Genomic DNA, 24,007 nt, shown 5'->3' on the forward strand with positions numbered 1-24,007 from the left:
TGTTTCCTATTTCTATCATGTTAAATACCCCAATCAGTATTGACTGTTAGTAGGCCAAATAACATATTCAACTGCCAATTTACTGTAAGTTCCCTTCAGTTGGTATATAGTCTACATTTGTATATTTTATTATTTTCCCCTAACCCTACCACCCCTTCCCTAATTGGAGTAAACAAATGGACAACAATGGAATAGCCTACATTATCATTCTATTTAATTACATTGTTTCGTTTACCTTACTTTTCTTCCTCTGTAAACGTTGTCACGGCAAGTATGTTGTTGTTGCTGAGGATCATTAGTAACAGTTGATAATATTTTTAAGAAGAGGTTATGGAGTGGAGCTCAGACCAAGGCGTAACAGTTTGAACTTGACACATGGCACAATGCTTGGCTGTGTCATCACCCAGTTCCATAGTTAGTGCAGGTAACAGACAAGGGTATAGCCTACTAATGTACACTATTCTCCCTATTATAATTCTATGTACACTAATCTTCCAACATTACAATGGGTTAAAGAACTGAATGTGGCAATTTTCAGAATTCATCAATATATTTCATATGGGAAGACTCTCCAAACTATTTTTTTTATGATTCATACATACTTTCCTAACCCTAAAATTTGCCAAAATAATCTACAAAATCAGATACATTTTTTAAATCTACCAGTTGGTGTTAAAATGTGTCTTTTATTGACTGAACCCTTTCTTGATTGATTCTAGTCTGTGGACAAAATTCTAATTTAAGTTACACCGTATTTAAAGGGATGTTTTAAGACAAATGTATTGAAAACCCTATTGAATAACTTCACAGGAAAATATGTTGGCCAGCAAGTGGGAGGGTTTTCAGTGGTTGAACGACATTTATACAACACGCAACCAAGCCTGTTATACCTACCCGTAAGGTAAGTCTGAATACCAACTACTGAGAATGAAGCAAGGTTCTAACAGCTAGTAAAGTTTTCAGCCACAGCCCATGTGTTATGTTGAAGTGACCCAACTGAAATACCTCAGTACATTTTTGTGTGTGTTAATCATTCATGACAATGACTCAGCAGAATTCCAGAAAACATTCTCACAGTAACTCCAACTTTATTCAAGTAAACATTGATTCACCTCAACAAAGAGAACATTTATCTTTCTGATTATTATAAATCAACACTACTCTTTCACATGCATGGGATCCAAAAACTCAGGGAGATTAAGTATTTTTACGAGCTCCAATTCTATAATCAAAATAAGTGACATAAAAATATTTTCACCTCTATCTTACTGTCCCTTTAGCAGTGCATGAGTGAAACTGGATGAATCTCTCAGTGATGCGATCAGCCTCTGTCTCATTCGTCTCGCAATATTGATTACAAAGTGCTTGGACTTCAATAGTGAACTAAAATGACAAAGTAACCCTTAGAAGTCCAAATAAAAACTCAAAAATGTCAAACCAACCTGTAAGTCTAAAATACAATGCACTATTTAAGAAATTCCCTCAAAGACCCTCATATTAAGCCCTACTACTGTGCCAAATATTTAGATCTTCACTATCGAGGTCAGGAAACATTTTAGAGGTGTTTGTGTGTAAACATCTTGGGATATGTCACTACTACAGAAGGTAATAAATATTGTATAAAAGTAGTGGGCACGCCTGAGGGTTTCTGGTTGTGTTTACATTCCTCTTTATCTGAAGGAATAGCTCTCGTCGTCATAATCCATCTCAATGTCCTCGTCTTCCTCCAGGAGTCCATACTTAAACTTCCGATACACTGTACCATCCGGACCCATATACACAATATCTTCATCATCGTCATCTTCTTCCTCCTCGTCATCCTCAACGATGCGGTCACTGTAGTCGCCAATGGAGGAAGCGGGGTCTAAGTCTGACCCAGCCCAGCCCCCATTGGCGCCCAGCTTCTTGTAGCCATTGGCCTTCGTCTGGGGTAAACCAGCACCCGCTTTGGAGCGCAAGTGGAGGAACAGGAAGACAGTGGCACCCAGGACCGACACCAGGAGCACGATGGCCAGAATGAAGACCTTGAGATGCCCCTCTGGCAGCTCCTCGATGCCCAGGAACACAAAGTTCACCCCAAAGACGCACTCCACTGGGGATGACACAGTGGGAGGTAAAGGGTCAAGGTTAGGGGTCAGTGAATAGTCACCACAGAAAGTATAGTGCTTTGATATTTATGTTGTAACTTGCAATATATATTTTTTTTGCCAAGAGCACATTTGTTATACAACCACACAATACAGCATGGCTTAGACCTAGAGTCCAATTCAATCAAACCTGCATTGTGGTATTTAACCAGTAGCTCGCTTTCACATGGTCAAATAAACCATGGGAAAGTGCAAAGGGGCGGGGCTTTGCTTACTTTGTGATGCCCGGCAGTCACAACACTCTCGGGGGAGGGGGCTGCCGTCGTGTCTGGTCTCGTTGCCGCAACAGGACAGACAGCGGCCGTCGTCAGCTAGGAGCTGGCTGGCTGGACACACAGTGCAGTTCCACTGACCAGGACCCTTACAGTCCAGACAGGACGGGTCACACTTCTCACACTGTGGATCCAAGCCCTAGAAACACACATACATGCACAGATGATCAGACTGGGATGTTGAATATTCCCAGTTATTGGGATAATTACTAATTTTTAGCACCAGAACTGGAGAAGGAGGCCGTAGAGGGAGTTACCCAAATAGCTGAAGCAGCGTAAAGTCCTACAAGACAGGGAGAGTCACATATCCCTCCAAAAAACCTGAAGCCCTCGAAGCACGACTTACAGAACAGGGCTCCCTCATCTGCAAACAGAGAACAGAGGAAGGAACTCAACATTGTCATACTTACTAAGAAGTCAGTAGTACAGCATTCAATATGGCACACCGTTTGTAATGCTACATTTAGTGAAAAACAGGAATTCTGTGCCACAAATTCAACATACTCACCACCTTTTCTGGACGATCAAATGACCTTCCTACTCAACAAAGTCAATGCTGCTTGGCTCACATTACCATCACTACATCCTAGTAACTTTCAAGTCTGAGCTTTTACTAGATTTAAGTGATATCCATGCAAACCAGTGCAGCAGTTGATATTGCTATTCAGGTGATGCAAGTAAAGTGAGTTGATCTTTGCTACTTGTGTCTCTAGGTTGTGTCTCTCCCTTATTGCAGGTTGAGCGCGAGTTCCATTTGGCCTTTACCTTCGCAGGTCTTGCAGGTGGGGTGGCACTTGCGGCAGATTTTGGCTCTGGTGTCAGGGAAGTAGTTTGTGGGGCACGTCTGGAGGCATTGGCCCGACTGCTTCAGGTAGAAGTACCCATCACGGCAGTTCAGGCAGTCCCCACTGCCCCTACCCCTGCACTTGCTACACGACGGGTCACACCGGTCGCAAGTCCAGGTGATGGTATTACCGAAGTGACTTACAGAAAGGGAGAGACGTAAAGAACTTGTGACGGTTCATCACAAACGGTGAAGATGCCTGTTTCTGCTCACCTGCCAACTCCTTTTCCCACAAAAAAAATCAGAAACAGACTGGCACCCAGGGTTAAACTTGGCTGTAACTTATAAGTGATGATTGGCTCTTCAGACTTCACTAATGTGTGTGCGTCTCCTACCTGTCACCACAGGTCTCGACACAGCTGCGTCCATGTTTGAACAGGCTGGGTTTACACGCTGCACACTGGACACTGTGGCGTCCCACACACGACACACAGCTGAAGTGACATCGCTCGCACACACGCTCGTCCCCATCACCATAGAAACCCACCGGACACTCATTCACACAGGTGTTGTCTGACGAGCACAGAAAAAGCAACACGGTTAGAGGAAGAACACACATCATATCATCACAGAACAACTGAGTCATGTTCATTACGAACAAAACCATAAGAAAACAGACAGAAACAGGGAGAGACTACTTGGACATTTTCATTAATTGGAAGTCAGTGCTGACGGGTGACTCACTGAGCAGGAAGGTCTGCGGGTTGCAGCTGAGACAGTGCTCCTTGGTGGGCCCTGAGCAGCGGTGGCAGAGGGGGTGGCAGGTCTGGCAGTCACCCTCCTCATCTTTGTAGGAGCGCAGTGAGCACTGGCTATAGAAGACACAGTGGCCACTGGAGTCCTTTCGCATGTTGGGCCCACAGCTGAGGCAGGACGAGGGCTCGGGACCTGAGCAGGTGTGACACGACCTGTCGCAGTCTGAGAGACAGACGTCACATCTGTTAGACACAGCCTATCCGTTAGACACAGCCTATCCGTTAGACACAGCCTATCCGTTAGACACAGCCTATCCGTTAGACACAGCCTATCCGTTAGACACAGCCTATCCGTTAGACACAGCCTATCCGTTAGACACAGCCTATCCGTTAGACACAGCCTATCCGTTAGACACAGCCTATCCGTTAGACACAGCCTATCTGTTAGACACAGCACTATCACTTCACAAAATAAATGCCTCCTATGGTAGGTCATGAGACGATCCAATTATGGTAAAATGAGTTGTGTGTATAATCCCAGTACCCTGGCACTCGAAGGTGGCTACGTTGTGGTAAGTGTCTGAGGGACACTGGGACAGGCACTCCCCGTTGTAGCGCACGGCCGCGGGGTGCCTGCACATATCACAGTCGTCTGAGTCAGGCCCGTCACACGACGCGCAGTCGGTGTGACAACGCACACACTCCTTCTGCTCCTCGCTGGGGAAGAAGCCCTCTGGGCAGTCATCTACACACTGGTCCTTATGTAGGAAGTAGTACTCCTCACACTCTGGTGCAGAGACACAGGAAGAGAGAGAATGCTAAACACAGATATAAAATTACTCCTATTGGTACACTTAATATGGCCGCCATATTGAATGTCATGATTTTTTATGGCTGAATAGAGGAGATTAGAAAGAAAGTTGATATTTTCGTACTGTGGCTGACATCCCCGCCACCCCCTTTTACCCTGACCCCTCCACCTCTGCTCCCCGTGCAGCAGCCTTACCCTTACACAGGCCATCCTGGCTACACTCTATGCAGTCGGGTGGACAGCGTAGACACTCTCGCTCATTGGGGTAGTGCCCTTCGGGACAGTGCCCTCTGCAAGAGTGCTCCAGGAGCAAGTACTGGGTCTCACAGCTCAGGCAGTGGGTGGCGTTCCCCAGGCAGGAGGCACACTCTGGTGCACAGGGCTGGCACTCGCCCCCCTTAGGGTAACCCCTGCACATAGGACAGGAGGGGAGAGGTGAAGGGGGTTTTACGGAACTGAACATGACTGCAAGTGGGGAGAAAACTATTCTGATGACATGATTACAACAACAAAAAAGACACCTACAGCATTCTAGTTGGAGCGTGTGTGTAAGAGTGTTCTGTGTGTGTATATGCATATGTGAAAGTCACAGATCAGTTTCAGGGGGAAGGGATGGAAAAATGGAGAAAGATTGATGAGTAGATTTGACCTCTGGCACTCGGGAACACACTGGTCGCCCTGCAGGTAGAGGTGTGTGTGTCCAGTCCGGCACCTCTGGCACTGATGGGCATCCCGACACAGAACACAGCCTGGCAGACAGTCGTCACAGTGGCCCGACGTGGAATTGCCGAAAGTACCAGACGGGCACTTTGCCACACACGCCTGGCGGGCCATCAGAAAGCGCTCTACAGAGCCAGACAAGCATGCAGGTGTCACCATACACCACGGTTGGATTATTCTTCAATAAAGTCTAGTATTTTCTAAATGGAAAGTGTCACGCTTCACCTTCACAATGGAAGCACACCATAAAACTACAGTAAAGATGACTTAAGAATGACTAAAACAGGTGAAAGCAGATCAATTACACAAGCAAACTCTGGCAACTACCCCAGGCCGAGGATAGAGGAGAACACAGCACTCAGATACTAAATACCATGTACTCAACTCTTACCTGTGTCACAGGTGTTACACTGTTCCCTCCCAGAGCCTGCGCATGTCTTACAGCTGGAGTGGCACTGCTCACATTCCCCCTGACCTGAGCAAATATTTATTCAAATAGTGAGACTATATTGCACTAGACAACCTTGGCAGGGACCAGATTTGGCCCACCAGTTGCACACACCTGAACTTATATGAAATGTTAGTTAAGTAAGTATGAAGGTCAGATGAGGCCTTACTGTTGAGGAAATGTTTGTCAGGGCAGGAAGCGGAGTGGTTGTCCACACACTCTCCGTCCTTCAGAGTGAAGTCATCCTCACATGAGTCACAGTCATCATAGTTGGGCCCTCCGCACGTCCGACACATACGATGACATGGTTCGCATTCCTGACTCTCCTCGTCGACAAAGAAACGCTCCTTACACTGCTCCACACACTCTCCGTCTGGAGACACACACACTCGTTTAATAATCAACGACATAAAGTGTGTGTTTTACCAACTGACTCAGTGGCACAACCCAGAGTTGAAATATCAACTGAATGAAAGGTCCTACCTGAAACATAGAAGCCCTCCTCACACCAGTAGCACTGGGACTGATCACAGTTGGCACAGTGGCTGTCTTCACACTTGGCACATGTCATGGTATCAATAACACTGTAGGTCCTGTCTGGGCAGCTCATGTGGCAATCAGGCCCGAACCTCCACAAAGACAGAGAGCACAATATCTCTACAGGCTGCAGTGGAACTGTAAGAAAGATGACTCAACAAGAAATTAACTTACTGATAGTACTCCTTTGCACAGGTGACACATTGCTTGGGGTTTTCTGTATGGAGGAAAGGATTGGTGTCAATCATTCATCCAAAAGTCAGGTTCACTGTCCATCTCATTCCTCACCCTGGCAGTTACTGGGTGCATCTCAATAATGTGGTGGATTCCACTATCAGTCTTCTCTTCATAATCTGCACTGAGCCAAAAACATTAGGCCGGGTAAAGGCAATATGGTGGATAAGAAACTTCCTGTGAATTTGCTCTCACCTGTCCAGTTTTTCACATCAGTGAATGTGAAGGCAAGAAGACGAAGAGAGGAAGCCACTCCATACGATTAAGACATAACCAACAGCTATCATTTGAAAGGTTCCCTTTTCATGCCAGCAGATGGCAGCCTAGCATCAGACCAGGCTGTCGCCACTCCTACACCTATCTGCCCACTGTGGGGATGAATGGGATCCACTTGAACATATCAATGCAGCCTAATCCAATCCAAACTATTCTTTCCACATTTCATATGCGGAGTTCACCAAGGTCAAACCAATCACAACCAGCTCAACCCACAGATATCACAATAAAAGCAGAGACCCCTTTATGAGTTCATCTGTCTCAGGACTGTTGCAATTTAAAGGACTAGATGGGGAAATGTAAGAACAGGGCGTACAGTCATATTTACTGACCCTAATCAAGACTATTAATGACAACCACTAACCAAAACCATCCAACCTAATTCCCCTCCAAACCATCAGAGTTGTCCAGGAAACGCCTATCCCTGTCATCCCCTCAGCTCTCAGCAGCCAAAACATCCCAGGGGGAAAGACAGGAGCAACAAAAGCTCATTCTTCAGCTGTGCCCCATGGGGCATTCCTGGGAGACTCTTCCCCCAGCGCAGCACCACGCAGTTACATGGCTAGGCTAGACCAGCCTAGGCCTCCCAGCACCCACAAGCCTCTACCTGCGAGAACAATTACTAAGAGAAAGAGCGGAGGGGAGAGACAGAGAGAGAAAGACAGGAGAGCAAAGAGCCGGAAATCAGGCCTTCAGGCCCTGTCTATTTCACATCAGGGGAAAAAACACCTCATATAAATATTCATGGGGCATGCCAAGATGAAAACTTCCACAGCTTTTCAAAACATTACACACGCATACACACAGACACACATCCACACACACGTGATATGGCACATTCAGTAAAAGTCACACAAACACAAGCTACATAATCAAAGTCTCTGTGGGGTTGGTTAGTCGATCCCTCTGGGGAACAAGGGAGATGAAGTTTACAAGAGACCCAAAAGACTTCATTATGTGACTCCCGTTTCAGGTGCTATCGCCCCTTACAGAGCGGGCTGGGAATAGAATACAGAAATAGACTACAGTACTGTGCGCTCTGCTCTACGAGGTGTATGGAGTGTTTTTTAAGTCATGAAGACAACTGTGGCCTGAGGGAAGGAGTTAGTGACAGACATCGGGGAGAGAAATTGTGTGGAGATTTAAGTACAGAGAGAGAGAGAGAGCGTGAGAGGTGATCTTTCACTCCCCCTCCTACTCTCAGCATCCGTACAGTTTGGAGGGGGCTGCTGCTGCTATCTCTTATCATGCCCTGTCAAGCTATACAGGACCTTATCATGCTCTGTCAGGCTGTAAGGGATATTATCATGCTCTGTCAGGCTGTAAGGGATCTTATCATGCTCTGTCAGGCTATAAGGGATCTTATCATGCTCTGTCAGGCTGTAAGGGATCTTATCATGCTCTGTCAGGCTGTAAGGGATCTTATCATGCTCTGTCAGGCTATAAGGGGTCTTATCATGCTCTGTCAGGCTGTAAGGGGTCTTATCATGCTCTGTCAGGCTGTAAGGGATCTTATCATGATCTGTCAGGCTGTAAGGGATCTTATCATGCTCTGTCAGGCTGTAAGGGATCTTATCATGCTCTGTCAGGCTGTAAGGGGTCTTATCATGCTCTGTCAGGCTGTAAGGGGTCTTATCATGCTCTGTCAGGCTGTAAGGGATCTTATCATGCTCTGTCAGGCTGTAAGGGATCTTATCATGCTCTGTCAGGCTGTAAGGGATCTTATCATGCTCTGTCAGGCTGTAAGGGATCTTATCATGCTCTGTCAGGCTGTAAGGGATCTTATCATGCTCTGTCAGGCTGTAAGGGATCTTATCATGCTCTGTCAGGCTATAAGGGGTCTTATCATGCTCTGTCAGGCTGTAAGGGATCTTATCATGCTCTGTCAGGCTGTAAGGGATCTTATCATGCTCTGTCAGGCTGTAAGGGTCTTATCATGCTCTGTCAGGCTGTAAGGGATCTTATCATGCTCTGTCAGGCTGTAAGGGATCTTATCATGCTCTGTCAGGCTGTAAGGGATCTTATCATGCTCTGTCAGGCTGTAAGGGATCTTATCATGCTCTGTCAGGCTGTAAGGGATCTTATCATGCTCTGTCAGGCTGTAAGGGATCTTATCATGCTCTGTCAGGCTGTAAGGGATCTTATCATGCTCTGTCAGGCTATAAGGGGTCTTATCATGCTCTGTCAGGCTGTAAGGGATCTTATCATGCTCTGTCAGCCTATAAGGGGTCTTATCATGCTCTGTCAGGCTGTAAGGGGTCTTATCATGTTCAGTCAGGCTGTAAGGGGTCTTATCATGTTCAGTCAGGCTATAAGGGATCTTATCATGCTCTGTCAGGCTGTAAGGGGTCTTATCATGCTTGGTCAGGCTGTAAGGGGTCTTGAAGGGGTCTACATGCACTTGGTTTTTAGCGCCACACTGATTGCTCACTTAATCTCCAACATTTTAGCCGATGGCATCGCGTTCCCGGAACAATAATCTCAAAGTCTGCTGCTTGTCTTTTAATTCTGAGGAATATAATTACCAGAAGTGGGGAGGCGGGATGGTGAGGAAAGACATTCCGCCCACGATGAATAACATCTTGCGTGGGCCTGTTAAGATTTGACTGAACAAAACAGAATAATGCTGATGATGCATACCTGGTGTTCAGTTAGGGTACAGGAAATGAACATGAGCAGGTTCCCATAAGAAGGTTTTGGCAGTCTGAAAGGATCTAAGATGATCAGTATTAATGTAAAACTTCTAAGTATTAGTCGAAGGACTTGGGGGGGATCTGAGGCAGTCTAGTGGAGTCTGTAGTGGGGTTCGAAAGTAGATTGTCTTGGACTTTTCGTGACAAGTGTATACTTACTCTGTAGACATTTCTTACAGCCCTCCTCACAGGGCAGACAATCCTCATACTCTGGGTCCTCCACCTCACCTGTAGGATAGGTACATCATGCATACATCACACACATTAAAGACTAATGGATCTATCAACACTGGCACCACAGCAGCCATTCAATACATTGCTTTAAACTTTGCTAGTCTGGATATTGGAGTCATACACACTCATTGGACTATCAGACACAGTTACATTCATACCAATGCTATCTATTACCATCGCTGGATGGGAGACAGAGGTGAGATTGGGGTGTGGCGGCTTTACAGCAGCACTGAGAGGGGAAGGTGTTAAATGCAAAGTGTTCTGAGGCGTGAGCTGTGGCAGGCTGCAGGGCCATGCAGGGGATCAGTTTGGACATGTCTGACACATATGATAAAACTTTATTTTCATCCTCCCCTCTCTCTCGTTTTAGCAGTTTTCAATCATGTCTCCCTCTCAAACATTCTCTGTCTCAGACTCAATCTTAATTTTTTTTTTTTTTAAATGGTAGTGTGGTAGAGCACAGAGGACAAAAGGAGATGGGAAGGGGGGGGGGGAGAAGAGAACAAGTTGTGTGTACTTGGTGGGGTGTCTCACCTTCGCCACACTCCAGTGGGACACACAGTCCGTCTCGGAGGTAGTGGGAGGGGCTGCAGTGGAGGCAGCGGTCGACGTCGGTGCACACAGTGCAGTTGACGGAGCACACTTCACACCGCTTCCGCCAGGAATGGAAGAAGCCCTCTGGACACACGTCACGACACTCCCCTCTATAGTGGTACCTGTCTGTCTGGAACTTGTCTTGGCCAGGCAGAGAGACAGACACAGTCAGTTTCATTGGCAAAAACACCAGTACAAACACACAGACAGTGAGTCAATGGATGAAACAGACAAAGACCTACTAAGATCGTAATGTTGCTGCATTGAACTTGTCATTTCCTTTATCTTCAAATGATTCAGACAGGAAATACACAGCTTCGTAGCAGTACATCCTAAAACAGCTCCCTGGGCGCCTAGTGTGGCACCCCCCTGCAACTCTCTAAAACCTCTATACTGTATGTATGTGTCTTTTGTAACGCCGGCGCGTTTTGGACTTCTAATCCCTTTTAAACATTGTGAGCTACAGACTCCTGGGTTGCACCATTGAATTTGTCTATATATTCTGCATCCATAGAAACCAACCATTAGTCTGTGTATCATGGATGGGGGCTGAAGTAGAGCAGTGTTTGTGAAACAAGTGCGAATCCTGAAGGAGCCCGGGCCCGGTCTTTTAACAAAAATATCTCTAGAGTGCTAATGGTTCGAGTAACAAACTATTAAAGCTGAGACTCTCACGAAGACGCTCATGTGACATGTTTTGCTCTACGACACTCACAATCTACACAACAGTCATTATAATGTAAGGGGTTCTTCGACATAGAAGATCATAGTACATCCCTGGACATAGTGTATGTAACACTGTAATAAACTCACATAGGCCTCCCGAGTGGAACAGCAGTTTAAGGCACTGCATCGCAGTGCTAGAGGTGTCACTACAGACCTGGGTTCGATCCCGGGCTGTATCACAACCAGCCTTGAGCGGGAGTCCCATGGGGCGGCACAGAATTGGCCCAGCGTCGTCGGGTTAGGGGAGGGTTTGGTCGGAGGACTTCACTTAGCTCCTCACACTCTAGCGACTCCTTGTGGCGGGCAGGGCGCCTGCAGTGTGTTTCCTCCGGCACATTGGTGCGGCTGGCTTCCGTGTAAAGTGGGTGGTTGTTAAGAAGCACGGTTTAGCGGGTCATGTTTCGTAGGACACATGACTCGAGCCTGTTGGGGAGTTTCAGCGATGAGACAAGATCAAAATTGGGGAGGAAAAGAGGGTAAACAAATATATAAACACCTACTTATTCAAGGGTTGAGTAGGTGTGTCCAAACTTTTGACTGGTACTGTATATATAACATTTAAAATAAAAAAATAATAAAAAACTCTCATAGTTGCTTTTACAAACTCCACACAGTTGTCACTGACTAGTTAGATATATATTTCCCAGTGAGAAAACTATTTCTGTACTTACAGCATTCACATCAATTCATTTTTGCTGGGGTCTCGGGACATGTAGGGTTAAAAGCGGCAGTGAAATTTTGGTTGGACCTTGTGTGCAATTGACCAATACAGTGATTTTAATATATTCCAATCAGCAGTAGGTTGAAAATTAAGGATCTTTCTCAATTACTTCAGCATTTCTCTTTCTAAGATTTATCCCACTTCCTTTATGCACCCCACTACCCTGGCGTTACAATCGAACCCACTACCCTGAATCGAACCCACTACCCTGGCGTTACAAGCGCTATGCTCTACCAACTAGAAATGTCCAGATCAACTAACCCATGACAGCTAACATTTTTTATAGCCCATTTCTTTGTTTTTTTAGCCCATATATATTGCTGTATTTTTTTTGTCACTCAAATATCACATGAATAAACGTGGCAAAATGTATAGAAGTGCAAGAAAACCTCCTTTAAAACCGGAACATTTTCTTTGCACCCAATGACGTGTTGAATTGCAGAAAATAAGCTCTAAATCTGCTAAATTCTCTCCACCAACAAGAGGGGTGTAAACAGTTTGTGTCATGAACAGTGCTTGTGCCTGTAGAAACAGTTGTGGCGCATGCGCAGTGGGGGCTCCGGATGTTCCCCAATGCCGGAAGCTCCCCTCCTCTAAGAGTGAAAAAGTTTGGGAACCCCTGTTCTGAGGTACTATGAATATAAGAGAACATCTTTGGAAAGCACATGAAATAGACACTGGGCCATGGAGTTATTGTTTTGTCTCCTCAAATTCCAGACAGACTGGTTTTAAACGGAAGCACATTTCTAACTAATTGAATGTGTCTGTGTGCACGTATTAATAGGGTGCCAGCTGCATAGAAATCTGGTGTTCATCTGCTCTCTATGCAGTCTGGCATGTGTGTCTTTCAGTCAGCCCTTTGTGTGGCTAGAGTCAGTATTACAGTGTTGACAGAGATAATACTTTCTGTCACACACTGTAAAAACAGAGCTATTACCATCGATATCATGTTCTCCATTGATGTTGTGGGTGCTGTATTATGACTAAGAACTGATGATTGTACCTTTGTCACAGCTTGTGCAGTTGTCAGGTCCTCCATCATCACACTCCTGGCAGGTGTGGTGGCACAGGTGGCACTGCCTCTCCATGGCATAGCGCCCCCCCTGGCACCGGATTACACACTGCCCATCTTCAAAATACCTGGGGGGGTTTATGGTTGAGAACACACATCGCTTGTGCACTGGTTTTCATGACTTTATTACATCAGTATAACATAATGCATGTTAAGAATTAACATTTAATGTATAATTAATGTACACTATAGACAATATACACACATTATCTACGAGACCACTGCAAACAGGGCATTACTGCTACATAGAGCATTATAAAGGGTTAATGAATGTATTCATTGTAATAAATAGTATGAAGGTGTTCCATAAATACTTGGAGTGTTTTGATTGAAGGAGAACCAGAGTGGAAGAGTTAGTTGGACTTGATAAGGCAATGGCATAAAGTCAGCAAAGGTTATACATCCAATTAATGTTTTCTAACAGCTGTGATCCGATCTCTTCATTCATTCATAATAAGCTTGAATAATTCTGGTTGTAATAACACTCTATAACATTTATGATGAGGTTATAGATTGTGATATATGCTGCATAATAGTTATCGTTACTCATTGTGTATCTATTATTACGTGTTTTACTTTTCTATTATTTATCCATTTTCTTCCTCTCTGGATTGCTGGGAAGTGCCCGTAACTAAGAATTACACTATTAGTCCACACCTGTTGTTTATGAAGCATGTTGACAAATAAAATCAGATTTTTTGATTAAAATCATATACACAGTTACCGTAAATGGTTACCTTGAATAGAATTTCAATAATATTGACATGGAAAGTATTTTGTATCTACAAGGCATGATCATCATTCATTAATATGTTTATTTCATTTAGTTTTGTCGTGGCTTAATCTCGGTTACCCAGAAGTAAAATAATTGCGAAAATTGTCACTTCCCATTTACATGCGAACCTGTCCACGATAGATTAGTCATGGCTGAACTTCCAAAGCAAAGTTTAATCAAAGAACATTGTGATGATAAATATAATCTCACTGACATTCAGTGGATCAAACGGTGCTCCAGGGTCGTATTCACAAGGCACCTAACAGAAGAAAACTGAAACGTAGAGGGACTGTCTAAACATGTCCAATACAAGACCCTTTTTCTGTTTTAGTTGCCATTTTGTGACGATGTGCACTATTGAATACAACCCATTCTAATACACTTATATGTCTGTCTTACCTACTGGATGGGCAGCTTATGCAGTCCTCCTTCTCAGGACCTACGCACTTATAGCAGGTGGCATAACACAGGTGGCATTTCCCATGCCTGCTCAGGTACTCACCTGAAAACAGAGGGAGAATATACTTACACAACCCTACTAGGACTCAGGTCTCACACAACTGACACATAATCCACATCAGTGGCCTGATAAATTTCCTTTTCATACTACTGAGCTGAGCAGAGCCGAGCCGCACTGCGCTGGCCTGGTTATGCATCCACCATAGTTGAAGCCACCTTCAACATAGGCACCAGGACAGCATATCAAATGATACCATTCTTTTGGTCAGGTGAGGTCAACACTACTAGTACTACTACTACTTCTCATGCAGATTTTAAAAAAAAACTCTTAACGATTCTGCTGGTGAGTTTTTTTTCAGCATTGAAAAGAGATTTGAGGAATTAACATTACCTACCCCCTCCCTCACCATAATTTTTATCAACACCCCCCACCCCACCTACATGTACTAGGACATGACTGACAGAGGGTGGGGGTGTCACAGCCCTCCGAGGGTAGCAGTGCGAGGTCGCTGACTGTGGGCTCTGGCTTTCTGTGAAAAGCCAAATTGTTTTCGCGGGCAAAACAAAAGCATCTCTTTGTGCTATCAACACAACGGGCAGATGCTCCCATTCAGACGAGCCTGGGCTGCCGCCATTCAAATAGCCCCCCTCTCCCCAAAACACAGAACGCAGGGAGAGAAACTAAACTCGACAAAAGACAAACGACTTCTGAATAGAACAGCTCAAAGAATAGAGTGAGGAAAGAATGTGTCACTTGGAGAGAGCCGGAGTTGTTGCAGTGATGGAGTTGGCTGACCTTGAGGACAAACTGACAGCAGGAAAAGCATTTTACACTGCCTGATATGGACCCTGGATACCAGACCTGGTTGGTATTCATTAGTGCAGTGTTTCCCAACGGTATACATTTGTCTGTTGTAGCCCCTGACAATATGTACCTGATTCAGCTTGAGGGCTTGATGATCAGTTGACAAGTTGAATCAGGTGTGCTTGTCTGGGACTACAATAAAAATGTGTATGGTTAGGGGTAATCGAGGACCGGAGTTGGGAAATACTGCATTAGTGCATGCCTTAGCAAAACGTTTTGCAATAGAAAACAAAATTAGTGTTTCTGGTGGTCAGGTATTCTCTCCCTGTTTCAGTACATTTTCTTCCATTTGGTGCCTAATTAACATTACCCTGGGTTCAAATAGTATCCATTTTCTTTCAAATACCAGTGGTGCTTGATTGAGCTTGCCTTGCGCAACAGAACCATGTCAACCAGGCCCATTCAAATATCAGTGTTTTGAAATAAAACAAACTGTTTGTACACAGGGTCGAGTCCAGTATGAAGAAAATGTCTTGAAAACGAGCAAGTACTACTTGAATTTGTCCAATAAGAAACAGATTTTTATTTACAAAATGATATCTGTCGCAATAACGTTTTGCTTGTGAACAAGACCCAGACTTGTTGGATATTGACTGGGGCTACAATGGTATTTGTTCACTATGCATAATCACTACAAGTATACTGTACATTACTGCATTCATTAAGACCAGTAGTACTACATTAATTAAGACCAGTAGTACTGCATTCATTAAGACCAGTAGTACTACAGTCATTAAGACCAGTAGTACTACATTCATTAAGACCAGTAGTACTACATTCATTAAGACCAGTAGTACTACATTCATTACGACCAGTAGTAGTACTGCATTCATTAAGACCAGTGGTACTACATTCATTAAGACCAGTAGTACTACAGTCATTAAGACCAGTAGTACTACATTCATTAAGACCAGTAGTACTCCATTCATTAAGACCAGTAGTACTGCATTCATTAAGACCAGTAGTACTACATTCATTAAGACCAGTAGTACTGCATTCATTAAGACCAGTAGTACTACATTCATTAAGACCAGTAGTACTACATTCATTAAGACCAGTAGTACTGCATTCATTAAGACCAGTAGTACTACATTCATTAAGACCAGTAGTAGTACTGCATTCATTAAGACCAGTAGTACTACATTCATTAAGACCAGTAGTACTGCATTCATTAAGACCAGTAGTACTACATTCATTACGACCAGTAGTAGTACTGCATTCATTAAGACCAGTGGTACTACATTCATTAAGACCAGTGGTACTACATTCATTAAGACCAGTAGTACTGCATTCATTAAGACCATTAGTACTGCATTTCTTACAATCACCAAATCTAACGGCAGTAATAATAACAGCAAAATGATTAGTAGTTGTGGTGGAAGAAACTGTCAATCTTAATGCAGGTATCAGTGGTGGTGAATGGGGATACCATCTGGTACCATTCTTAAAATCTGCTCCCTTCTCTCTCCCAACCTTCACTTGCTAATATCACACTTTGACTGTACGCGTGCACATCAGTGGAGGCTGCTGAGGGGAGGACCGCGCATAATGGCTGTCATGGAGTAAATGGAATGGCATCAGATGGAAACCATGTGTTTAATATATTTGATACCATTCCACTAATTCCACTCCAGATATTACCACGAGTTCATCCTCCCCAATTAAGATGCCACAGACCTCCTGTTGTGCACGTGCATACACGCTACATGTGACACAGATCTGAGACCAGACTTAAACATATTAACCTGTAAAAGAAAAGGGTTCATATTGAAACAAAAAGGGTTGAATTCTTTGAATTACTAAATGTGAGACTACAAACTGTATGTCTCTTTGGATAAAAACATCTGCTAAATGACCAAATACTATTATATACATTCTGTAAATTCTTGCAGGAACAATGTTGGGTGAGGAATAGACTGGGAGGTTTATCATAACCAGTGTTGTGTTAATTAGGGCTCGCAACAGAAAACATTTCATAACTTTTTGCAACGGAAAACAAATATGAGAATTTCTTATTGAAAAAGTCCAGGAAGTCTCTCCCTGTTTCAATCCGTTATTTTTCCATGTTCTGCCTAATGAACACAACCCAAATAAACAGTGTGGGACAATGAGGATGTTCATAATGACCAACAGAGCTTATCAGGAAAAAAAAAAAAAAATAACAGATGAACCATTTGAATTAGTAATAACATTGATATGTATAACATCGACACTGGTTTACAATAAAAATGTGTGTTGGGGGGTCTGACAAGACATGATATAAATCAACATACTACTGACACTAATCAAATCTAAGTCATCTTCAACAATGACCAAGAATATGTTTCTGTTAACCAAAAGGATCAATCAATCTTTATTTCAATTAAACCACAATCAACAGTACAACACGACTACAGTAATACTGTAATTGTTCAAAAAGGTATAAACCCACATTGAGAATTAAATTTGACACATTCTTTATTGGAATACAGTGTCATATTCACCTCAGTACTCATTCTATAATGGGTTTCATGAACAGGGTATTCAAACATTACAAAGTTGACTCCCATGGCCTGCGTGTTACAGAGAGAGACAGACTGTGGTCCAATTTTGCAGCACCAACCATTGTCTTGGATTCTCAGTCTCTGATGTGCTTACAACCTGGGTTGTGTTCACCAGGGCAAGCAACAGAAAAATGGTTTAATACATTAATAAGTAACAGTCTTTTCTTCCATTGAGGAGCCAAATGAACACAAATCTTAATGAAATGCACGCCCTTTGCTATAGTGTCATGGACATGTCTTGAATGTGTGGCAGCTAGCAAGGATAGAATAACATTTAAATGAAGTTCACCAAAAAACGTCAACCATATCAAAATTATTTGATGATCAAGAAGATACAGTACCACCTCTGCTCGAATGCAATGACATAACCATGCCACGTTGTGGAATAAAGCCCTGCTAGTGCTGTTTGTCAGTGCAATGGCCCCATGGTCTCACGCAACGAAAACTTAAAAGCATTTTGTAATGAAAATAAGTGTTTCTTATTGGGCGAGACTAGGTCGTCATCCCTGTCTGTTAGTTTTCTTATGTTTTGTGCCTAAAAGATACGACCCTGATTTATCTCATGTGGTCTTTGATAAACAGATCTGATCTTAGTGCCTGTGGAATGATGAGTGAGTCAAGGGCACCTGTAATACTTTCTCTCTCACACACAACCTGAAAAATAGATGACAGTTTAGCAGTCAGGATTCCCTGTGGCACACAATGGATTCCCTGCGGCATTTAGAATGGGGACATGATTTTCCCCACCTATCAATTCAAGTGTTTGCACAATCCTGCTGTGTGTGTGTGTGTGTGTGTGTATCCTCACTTGGCAGATAGCAAACGCAACCCAGACAGTTTTCACATTATTGAGTGAACATTTATTTACAAACACACAGCCGGGGGTTGGTACGTTCATCAGCTTTCATCTTCGCATCGTTACTCTTGAGGAGGAGCAAAAAACTGAAGTAAACACAGATTGGCAGGTCCCTCCTGCAAGCTACACATCCTATACTGGAAAATGGTACAATTATTTTGGCATGGATGCTTTGGTCACAAAATACCCACACATTATTTGTTTTTGTTTTTGTAGTAAGTCCCAGTTGCTACTGTCGCCCTGACCACATGTCCCAGTACAGAAAAAAGGTAGGTTTGTTGTAGTTCTGTCCTCACACCTCTGACGCAGTCCCTTAAGAGGCCCAGATTTTCTTATAAATTATGTGACTGAGTGAGTGGGCTTGGGTAGAGGGGTGCCTCCCCCCGGCTCCCTGCGGGACCTCCCGTCACCCTTTTAGCGAACATGTTCTGCAGCACAGTTGCTGCAGAACTTTTCTCTGGCACAGATTGTTCTTTTTTACAAGCACACAGAAACTGCCTTCTGCCCAAGATTCTTCATTTGCTTTCCACATACCAGGAAGAAGAGATAAGTAGGGTGTGGGGGGGGGGACAACAGACATAGCCATGGGATTGGTCAGGACAGGCGGACAAAGCCAAGTGGATTGGTCAGGAGGGGTCAGGTGACAGAAAGAGTTTAGGTTTTGATCCATCAGAGGTGTGATGTTCATCGGAGGGGAAAGATTGTAGTCCAGCAGGAATGATTGGATCCATGTCGGAAAGTAAAACAGAAATTTGGGGAAAAAGAGAAAAAACGTCAATCAATTTCAAAGAGGGTCAATTTCAAAAGTCAAAACATTGTCATTTTTCATCAGAGATGACTTTTCACAGAAAAAGTGGATCGCCAGTCTGTCATAACCTCAATTTGAAATATGTTTTTTTTAACTTGCTGTGCACTCAAACTAAGAGTCCATTTTCTACAAGCAGAAGTCATTCATTTGTTTTGTAGTCAATAAAAAGCCATTGGTCTCAGTGGGTCATGGACAGACTGGGGATGACAATTTGAAGACAAATCAGATCATCAAAAACCTTCATCATATCTCACAGACAAACGGGCCCTATAGGATAGGACTGAAAAGGTTAGCCATATCAATGGAATACCATCAAGAGCATGGATATTTTCTATCCTAGGTTACAGTATGAGGCCACAAGACCAACCTTCCATCTAGTGTGAGATATGGGGAAGGCATTGCAGAATCAGACAGAAGTTGCCCAATTTTAAACATGCGTAATTTAGACAAGATGTAAAGAGAGATTGGTATAGATTAGTTAGGGGTGAATGCATGAGCAAAGATGGTGACAAAAAGAGAAAGAGCACTGAGAAAGTTTAAAACCGCTGTTACCTGTGCAGTGACTGAGCAGACACTTCTAGAATGAGGTCCTTAAAAAAATCTATAATACATATAAGAGGGTTTCTAGTACTCACCATCTTTACAGATGGTGCTGACCACACACACTCCTGCCTCCAGGTTATAGCCATTCACACAGGTGCTGCAGTTTGTCTCACCGGGCCCTGTGCAGGCATAGCAGCTGTGGTCACACCTGGGGTGGGGGGTGGGGGTTAAAGCTATAGTTTAGGTCATAGTTGGATAGAGGGATGACTTTCCACAAAGCGTGTTTGTCCCTTTTTCCAACTTTATGATTTTGGTACATCAAACAGGAGGGCTAACGCACAGATATCCTCCAGACTACATAGCGAGTAGTGTTAGATTAAAGAGGAGGAAAAAGGTAGGTTTAAGGGACCGTAGGTATATGACTGATGTTGGAACCATTTTGAAGATTATAGTCCGGTTTGAGGCAGTTTGACAGGCTAAACACGCCAGGTTGTAGGGAGGAGGTGTAGAAGAGAGGAAGTGTAAGGTGTGGAGTTTGTATGCGTCAAGCAGACTCACTTCCTGCAGGACTTGTTGATGTCGCCCTTGTCCGAGGTCTGCTCATACATGTAGTATCCCACGCTGCAGGCGGACACACAGCGCCACTCCTCCAAGAAGTAGCCCTCTGCACACTTGTTACACGCCTCCATCCCCGTGCCTGCAGACAGGGGGAGACTGTGAGCAGTGCACAAACTTCACTTTGGGCAAAATGTCGATTTTTACTTTGGCCAACTGACTGGGAGGGACCATCTTTACTTTATGAAGGGAGCTTTACCTGCACAGGTGGCACACGCTCGGTGGCACAGCTCGCAGGTCCTCCTGTGGCCATTATAGTAGGTCCCAGGGTCACAGGTCATTTGACATTTATTCCCCTGAAGACTGGAGAGCAATACACCGAATTACAAAAGGCACACGTTAGTACACAACACACTTCACTGGCAACCGGTCCCTTTTTTCATACATCAAATTAAAATCATAAACTGTCCAGTGGTTTTCAAACCTCTCCTCAGATGTCCTCCCCAGACATTTCCCAATTTTTTTGTAACCCTGAACTAGCTCACCTTGAGTCACCAATTTAAGGGCTTGATGTTTAGTGAACAAGTCGAATCAGGTGTGCTAGCTGTGGAATAGTTCAAATACTTGGAACGGCTGGGGATCCCAGAGGAGAGGTGTGAAAAAATAAAATGTTTAAAGAACAGCACTAAAGGTTCTAAACTAGGAGGTCTTCACGGATATATCCTAACCCGAGATCCAACCCGGTATCCGAACAGGTCGGATCCAAAATTCTGTAATTGACCCTTGGATCCCATGTCGGCTCACTGACCTCGAATCGGTGTGAAAATATCTGAAATACCGACCAGAGCCGAAATTATATTAGAATAATATTTCCTGATGAAAATACAAAAATTACCTCTAAATCACGTGCTACACATGGCAGTTTGTTCAGTCTAAAGCATTAATCTCTCCTCCACCCGTCTGCCTCTCACCTTCGCTGGCTTCATCTCTTGCTATAGCGAACTTGCAACATTGTTTCAACTGGGCCCTCGTGGTTTCCCGTGCCAATGAGCTCGGAACAGACAGCCTATTTTATGATGTTTCCACTGGGGATATGGGATCAGCAACATGTTGCTATGTCACACCGAGGCAAAGAGGTTACTTAAGCATATTGAGAAGGAGAGTGTTGGAAAGATTTTTCAAATGCAATAAGAAATACTCGCAAATGAATGTAAAATACTCTGTGCGTGGTGCCAATTATTTTATTTTGAGATGCTCCACAGCTCATAAGTGGTGTTGAGTTAATACAATCAGAAATACTATCATTAGACATCCACAAATGTGAACTTTAATAGGCCTACACTTGTGCACAGGCCAGGTACTTCTATGCGTGCTCAAGCAAAATACACGGAACAAAAAATATAAAACGCAACATGTAAAGTGCTGGTCCCATGTTTCATGAGCTGAAATAAAAGATCCAAGAAATGTTCCATACACACAAAAAGCTTCTCTCAAATGTTGTGCACAAATTTGTTTTACATCCATGTTCGTGAGAATTGTGTCCTTTGTCAAGACAATCCATCCACCGGACAGGTGTGACATATCACACAGGTGCACCTTGTGCTGGGGACAATAAAAGGCCACCAAAATGTGAAGTTGTGTCACACAACAATGCCAAAGATGTCTCAAGCCGAATGTACAATTGGCATGATGACTGCAGGAATGTCCACCAGAGTTTTTTCCCCAGGTAATTTAATGTTCATTTCACTACCATAAGAACCCCCAACATTATTTTAGAATGTTTGGCAGTATATCCAACCGGCCCCACAACCACGACAGCCCAGTTTTCCGCCACATCTGGCTTCTTCACCTGCGGGACAGGCCTATGCCTTCCTACGCACACCCATGGCTGCGCCCCAGCCCAGTTTCCCGCCACATCTGGCTTCTTCACCTGCGGGACAGGCCTATGCCTTCCTACGCACACCCATGTCTGCGCCCCAGCCCAGTTTCCCGCCACATCTGGCTTCTTCACCTGCGGGACAGGCCTATGCCTTCCTACGCACACCCATGCCTGCGCCCCAGCCCAGTTTCCCGCCACATCTGGCTTCTTCACCTGCGGGACAGGCCTATGCCTTCCTACGCACACCCATGGCTGCGCCCCAGCCCAGTTTCCCGCCACATCTGGCTTCTTCACCTGCGGGACAGGCCTATGCCTTCCTACGCACACCCATGACTGCACCCCAGCCCAGTTGCGGGACAGGCCTATGCCCACATCTGGCAGTTTCCCTTCACATCTGGCGGGACAGGCCTATGCCTTCCTACGCACACCCATGACTGCGCCCCAGCCCAGTTTCCCGCCACATCTGGCTTCTTCACCTGCGGGACAGGCCTATGCCTTCCTACGCACACCCATGACTGCGCCCCAGCCCAGTTTCCTGCCACATCTGGCTTCTTCACCTGCGGGACAGGCCTATGCCTTCCTACGCACACCCATGGCTGCGCCCCAGCCCAGTTTCCCGCCACATCTGGCTTCTTCACCTGCGGGACAGGCCTATGCCTTCCTACGCACACCCATGGCTGCGCCCCAGCCCAGTCATGTAAATCCATAGATTAAGGCCTAATGTACTTATTTCAATTGACGGATTTCCTTCTATGAACTGCAATATGTTGCGTTCATATTTTTGTTCAGTATATATCAAAAATAAAGATTAACAAAGGGAAAACTCAAAATGAATGTGCACAAATCTGTGGGAGAACGAAAACGTCTTTGCCACACACCTTGTGTCAACATTTTAAAATCAGGGATGCATTTATGAAAATATTAAGCTGTAGTGTAGATCAACTCTATTTTAGATAGGCCAACATCAGAAAATGCATGTGAAACATTAAAATTCCCTGCTTGCCAGACAAGTCAAAACAATTCTGCTGGCATGCACAGCAATAAAGCTGCAATTTTAATCTTTCGGATCCGATTCGCACTCATCTCTGACATATTCTGGGTTGGATCTGGTCCACCTCGGAACTGAATATACAGTGCATTAGGAAACTATTCAGACTCCTTGACTTTTCACATGTAACAAAATGTGCAGCCTTATTCTACACACAATAGACCATAATGACAAACTGAAAACATTTCTAAAAACCTGTTTTTGCTTTGTCATTATGGGGTAGTGTGTAGAATAAGGCTGTAACGTAACAAAATGTGAAAAGTCAAGGGGTCTGAATACTTCCGAATGCACTGTGTGTGTGTGTGTGTGTGTGTGTGTGTGTGTGTGTGTGTGTGTGTGTGTGTGTGTGTGTGTGTGTGTGTGTTGCATACAGTGGGGCAAAAAAAGTATTTAGTCAGCCACCAATTGTGCAAGTTCTCCCACTTAAAAATATGAGAGAGGCCTGTAATTTTCATCATAGGTACACTTCAAATATGACAGACAAAATGAGAAAAATCCAGAAAATCACATTGTAGGATTTTTAATGAATTTATTTGCAAATTATGGTGGAAAATAAGTATTTGGTCACCTACAAACAAGCAAGATTTCTGGCTATCACAGACCTGTAACAACTTCTTTAAGAAGTTACCTGTATTAATGGCACCTGTTTGAA

The 24,007-nt window shown here is 44.1% G+C and overlaps 1 protein-coding gene across 3 annotated transcripts in view; it reads right to left on the minus strand.

Moving 5' to 3' along the window:
- Window positions 1-1,056: 1,056 nt before the first annotated feature.
- pcsk5b (proprotein convertase subtilisin/kexin type 5b) overlaps window positions 1,057-24,007 on the minus strand; it is a 62,083-nt gene continuing 39,132 nt past the window's right edge. Inside the window, exons 18-37 of one of the 3 annotated variants that reach the window (XM_035785028.2) lie at window positions 20,688-20,791; window positions 20,432-20,570; window positions 19,966-20,081; window positions 14,199-14,301; window positions 12,956-13,092; window positions 10,446-10,646; window positions 9,837-9,905; window positions 6,649-6,691; window positions 6,421-6,566; window positions 6,107-6,310; window positions 5,881-5,964; window positions 5,419-5,614; window positions 4,965-5,179; window positions 4,503-4,745; window positions 3,948-4,181; window positions 3,599-3,776; window positions 3,185-3,402; window positions 2,677-2,783; window positions 2,363-2,558; window positions 1,057-2,092 (exon numbers count right to left, since the gene is read on the minus strand). In XM_035785028.2, the coding sequence (XP_035640921.2) occupies window positions 1,671-2,092; window positions 2,363-2,558; window positions 2,677-2,783; window positions 3,185-3,402; window positions 3,599-3,776; window positions 3,948-4,181; window positions 4,503-4,745; window positions 4,965-5,179; window positions 5,419-5,614; window positions 5,881-5,964; window positions 6,107-6,310; window positions 6,421-6,566; window positions 6,649-6,691; window positions 9,837-9,905; window positions 10,446-10,646; window positions 12,956-13,092; window positions 14,199-14,301; window positions 19,966-20,081; window positions 20,432-20,570; window positions 20,688-20,791 (3,355 nt within the window). In that variant the 3' untranslated portion in view covers window positions 1,057-1,670. Of the gene's footprint in view, window positions 2,093-2,362; window positions 2,559-2,676; window positions 2,784-3,184; window positions 3,403-3,598; window positions 3,777-3,947; window positions 4,182-4,502; window positions 4,746-4,964; window positions 5,180-5,418; window positions 5,615-5,880; window positions 5,965-6,106; window positions 6,311-6,420; window positions 6,567-6,648; window positions 6,692-9,836; window positions 9,906-10,445; window positions 10,647-12,955; window positions 13,093-14,198; window positions 14,302-17,460; window positions 19,045-19,965; window positions 20,082-20,431; window positions 20,571-20,687; window positions 20,792-24,007 lie in introns of those variants that run through there. The other 2 variants (XM_035785030.2, XM_035785029.2) reach the window with 2 other exon arrangements.

The sequence above is a fragment of the Oncorhynchus keta genome, chromosome 14, assembly GCF_023373465.1.
Source record: "Oncorhynchus keta strain PuntledgeMale-10-30-2019 chromosome 14, Oket_V2, whole genome shotgun sequence".
In the NCBI taxonomy this organism is placed as follows: domain Eukaryota; kingdom Metazoa; phylum Chordata; class Actinopteri; order Salmoniformes; family Salmonidae; genus Oncorhynchus; species Oncorhynchus keta.